Source organism: Strigops habroptila, chromosome 1 (genome assembly GCF_004027225.2).
Source record: "Strigops habroptila isolate Jane chromosome 1, bStrHab1.2.pri, whole genome shotgun sequence".
Classification (NCBI taxonomy): Eukaryota; Metazoa; Chordata; class Aves; order Psittaciformes; family Psittacidae; genus Strigops; species Strigops habroptila.
This window is the reverse complement of record NC_044277.2, coordinates 1,055,958-1,060,646: the sequence shown is the minus strand read 5'-3', so window position 1 is coordinate 1,060,646 and position 4,689 is coordinate 1,055,958. Positions and strand designations below refer to the sequence as shown.

Genomic DNA, 4,689 nt, shown 5'->3' with positions numbered 1-4,689 from the left:
TGTGGGAGCGGCGCGGACCACTCACACCCGCGGCGGAGGGGGGTTTGGAGAGAGCGGGTGCGGTGATTGAGGCAACGCAGCGCACTCGCAGCGCGAACCTCATCTTTCCTCTTTCTCTTCCACGTAGAGGAACAACCGGACACGGCGCGGTGGAAGCGGGGAAGGGAGGGAAGCGGAATGAAGCAGGCAGTGCCCCCCACCTTTTCTCAGAGTGGTACAACCCAGGCGCGCTGGAGGACACTCCAATAGAACAAGGAAAAAGGGGTGGTGGGGGGGGCAGAGCGGAGAGGCGCCACCCCCCTTTTTGCAGAGTGGTACAACCCAGTCACACTATAGCGGTGCTGCGGGGAAGAGTCCAAAAGAGCAAACGGGGGGGGAAGAGGGTAAGCACATGCGCGCTGCGCGCCGCCCCGCCTCACCGGCCGGCTCGTCTCCGGAGCGGAGACAAAGACCCCGGTTATAACGCGCCCCCCCCCCCCCCTCCTTCTTTAACCCCCTCCCCGGTTCCTCCCTATGGCTGCGGGGACGGCTCCGTGCCCGGGGGGGGGACCGGCGGCGGGCGGGGGTATGGCGGGAGGGCGGCGGGGAGCAGCAGCCGGCGGGGTGTCGGTGAAGATGTCGCTCCGCCGCGCTTACTCCATCAAGGACAAGCTGCAGGCTATCGAGAGGGTGAAGAAGGGCGAGCGGCAGGCGTCGGTGTGCCGCGCTTTCGGGGTGCCGGGGGGCACGCTGAGAGGGTGGCTGAAGGACGAGGCGAAGCTGCGCTGGTTCCTGGAGCAGCTCGGCGGGGAGGTGGGCACCCACCGCAAGAAGATGCGCTTGGCCAACGAGGAGGAGATCGACCGCGCTGTCTACGCTTGGTTCCTGGCTCTGCGGCAGCACGGGGTGCCCCTCTCCGGGCCCCTCATCCAAGCTCAAGCTGAAGCCTTCGCCCGGCAGATCTACGGGCCGGAATGTACCTTCAAAGCCAGCCACGGGTGGTTTTGGCGCTGGCAGAAGCGCCACGGCATCTCCAGCCAACGTATCTATGGGGAGGGTGGGCTCCCCGCCGAGCCTGAGCGGGCTCCCGCTGCCTGCCCTGAATCCCTGCCCATCCCGGCTTCCGACGCCGCGGGATACGGGGATGAGCAGATCTACAACGCCAACGTCACCAGGCTCTACTGGAAGCTGCTGCCGGGGCAGACGGGTGAGGTGACAACACGGCGGCGACCGGCTCCCCGCGAGCGTGTCACCGTGCTGCTGGCAGCCAATTTGACCGGCTCCCATAAGCTCAAGCCGCTGGTGGTTGGGAGCCACCGGGACCCCCCCAGTCTCCGTCACCACAACCAGGATAAATTCCCTGCTTGTTACCGCTACAGCCCCGAAGCCAGGCTGGGACCGGCGCTTCTCCGGGCTTGGTTCTTTGAGGACTTCGTGCCGGGTGTCAAACGCTACCTGCGCCGGAGCTGCCTGCAGCAGAAGGCTGTGCTGCTGCTCAGCTCCACGGCACCCTCCTCTAGGACAGGCCCTGAGGAGTCACCCCCGTTGCAGACACCCGACGGCTCCATCCGGGCTCTTTTCCTCTCCAAAGGTCCTGCTGGGAGCAGCTCAGCCGGAGGGGGAGGCCGAATCCCAGCCCCGTTGGAGCAGGGGGTGGTGTTGGCCTTCAAGCAGCTCTACAAGCGGGAGCTGCTGCGCTTGGCTGTCTCCTGTGCTGCTGGTGGCTCGGGTGGACCCATGGACTTTGTGAGCTCTTTCCTCCTCAAGGACATGTTGTATTTGGCCGGACTCTCCTGGGATCTCATCCCTCCTGGCTCCATTGAGAAGTGCTGGCTGCTGGGGCTGCGTGCTGCCTTCGAGCCCCAGCCCGGGGAGGAAGAGCATGGAGACCCCTCACATGGGGAGGACGGTGCTGGGGACAGCAAAGTCTTTAGTGACTTGACCCACTTGGCTGCCTTGGCCTACAAGCGTTTGGCTCCCGAGGAGGTGGCCGACTGGTTGCACTTGGATGATGCAGCTCCGGGTACGGAGGAGGACAATGGGGAAGAGGAGGCTGAGGAGGAAGGTCCTGGGGGTTGTGGGGAAGAGGAGGAGGAGGAGGAGGCAGCTGCTGGAGATGGAGGTGGCAGAAGGGGTGGGGAAGGAGGAGACACCTTGTTGCCCACAGCTCGAGAGGCCATCAAAGGCCTGGAGACGGCGCTGCGCTGGTTGGAGGGTCAGGACCCCCGACAAGTGGGGCCGTTGAAGCTGGTGCAGCTCCGTTCCCTCATCAGCATGGCCCAGCGGCTCCACCACGGCAGCAGCCCCCATTCCTAGGGCAGGGTGAGCCACAACCTCTTGGCTACCAAGCACTGCCCCACTTTGGGCAGGGGGGACAATGGGGCTGGGGACACTCTGGTTGTCCCAGGGTGGACGTACGAGCTCTCCTCACCCCTCCATCATGAGTAGAACCTGGGCTCAGGAGGTCTGAGCGCCCCTGGGCTACCACAGCTACGCGTAGGGGATACAATTTAGGGCTAATGGGTGGGTTGTGCAACAACTCCTCCGTGTGTTGTGTCTTTGAGGGTTGTTTCCTCACCTAAGAACATTGAGGAGGTGCTATGGGACCAAGCAGTGGTGGCTCCCTGGTCACTGGCACTGCTAAAAGGGGATGGGTGTCCTCAACATTGCCCAGTCCTCCCAGTTCCATGGGGAGAAGGGATGAGGGAGGACTGTGACAAGCCAGGATGGGGGAAGTTGCACTAAGTAATTCCCTATGTCTTGGAGCAGGGCTGAAGTGGGTGCATCCAGCTGGACAGGGACCACTCCTGGGGTGCTAGAAGGCAACTGTTCAACTGTGGAAGAGGCTGGTGATGCTCTTCCCACTTCCAAAAGGGAGTCCTATTAAACTGGGGAGGTTTGGGGCTGGTTTAAGACAACTTTCTTATCTCCAACTGCATTGGGGATAAGGACACTTGGGTAGCATCCGGGAGAGGGTCACCTCCATCATTCCCATCACAGCCCGGGAACACCACAAAGACCTGCTGAAACAGCACCAGAGCATCCTCATGAAGCTGAAGGCTCTGGGGATGGAGGTTGAGGTGCCTCATCGCTGGGTTTGTGGGGTGGTTGGGGCTGGAGGACACGTCTCACAGCACAAGGGAGATGTTCATCACGAGTTGAGGTGGGAGCAGGGAGGGTTCCCAGCACTGCCTTGACATCCTGGAGGCATCAGATGTGAATTTAGCAGCTCTTGACCTGATTTGGATGAATTTTTGGCCTGCTCAGCCAAATTATTGACAGGAGGAATGAAACCACCCGTAACCCATCAGCGCTGCCATGTCCTGTGGCAGCAGCAGCAGCGGGTGCTTCTGCTGTTGGGTCTTTGTCTCATAACTTCAGATTTTATGAAAATTAAATGGATTTTTATTCCCACTTTGGTGCCTTTGTGTGTAAATAGTCACATGGAGCCACGGGGGTGACACAAGGGGACCTCCATGTGCTTGTGTCCTGTGTTCTGCCAGCTCTGGGAGGTGAGAACATTGAACCACTGAATGGTTTGGGTTGGAAGGGACCTTAAAGCTCCTCCAGTTCCAACCCCCTGCCACGGGCAGGGACACCTTCCACTAGAGCAGGTTGCTCCAAGCCCCTGTGTCCAACCTGGCCTTGAACACTGCCAGGGATGGGGCAGCCACAGCTTCTCTGGGCACCCTGTGCCAGCGCCTCAGCACCCTCACAGGGAAGAGCTTCAGCCCAAGAGCTCATCGCAATCTCCCCTCGGGCAGTTTAGGGTTGGAACTGGATGATCTTTAACCAATCCAAACCATTCTATGATTCTACCTAATGGTCCATCAACCAAATTCATCCCTCTCCAATTTAGCAGCAGGTATGTTGTGTGGGACCATGTCAAAGGCTGGTATCAGAATCAACCAGGCTGGAAAAGACCTTTAAGCTCATCAAGTCCAACCATTCCCCACCACTGCCAAGGCCACCACTAACCCAGGGCACTGAGGATGTCAATACACAGCTTTTGAACACTTCCAGGGATGGTAGAAGTCCAGATAGATGACATCTGTAGCTCTTCCATTGTCTACCAACACGGTCACTCCATCATAGGCGGCCACTTCCTTAGGCATGATTTGCCCTTTGGTGAAGCCATGGTAGCTGTCTCACATCACTTCCCTGTTTCCGTAGGGTTCACCTTGCCTTCCAGCAGGATCTGCTCCATGGTGTCACCAGGCAGGAGGAGATTCTCTTGAAGGCACCGAGTGCTGCCCTATTTTAAATGATACAATTTAAGCCATTTTTTGGTAAAATTTGTGCTTAGCAAACCATGAAGATCACCAGCACCTGGCTTTGGGGCTGAACAAGCTGCTTCTGAAAGACAACCTCAAACCCAGAGCTCAAAAGCCTTTAGGAGGACACATGGAGATGGGGAATAGGCAGGGGCTGGGCTCAGCTGTAGCACAATGGTGGGGCTGGATTTGGCCAAGGTTTTTTGGCCAGGTATGGTGAGGACACACAAGAAATGGAGACACCCAAGAATGGAATCAGAAGGCTGCATGTTTTGGAGAGGTCAACAGAACCAGGGTGGTCACCTGGGGTCAGGGCAGGGATAAAAACAGGCAGAAGGACAAAGGAGCTACCAAGTGGCTTGGAAACCTTGAGGACCACCACTTCCTTGCACCGTGGAGGTGCTACTTCCTTGGCTCCATGGCACAGAGATGGGCA

At 58.9% G+C, this 4,689-nt stretch overlaps 1 protein-coding gene across 1 annotated transcript; it reads left to right on the top strand.

Annotated features, from left to right (window-relative positions):
• The first annotated feature begins 549 nt into the window (after window positions 1-549).
• On the top strand, window positions 550-3,393 carry TIGD5 (tigger transposable element derived 5). The gene has a single exon (XM_030499929.1). It carries the CDS (start codon window positions 568-570, stop codon window positions 2,293-2,295), a length of 1,728 nt encoding a protein of 575 aa, XP_030355789.1. The 5' UTR covers window positions 550-567; the 3' UTR covers window positions 2,296-3,393.
• Window positions 3,394-4,689: the final 1,296 nt, after the last annotated feature.

Coding starts and splice junctions, on each gene's coding strand:
- TIGD5 (XM_030499929.1), top strand. CDS start 568: ATGGCGGGAGGGCGGCGGGGAGCAGCAGCCGGCGGGGTGTCGGTGAAG.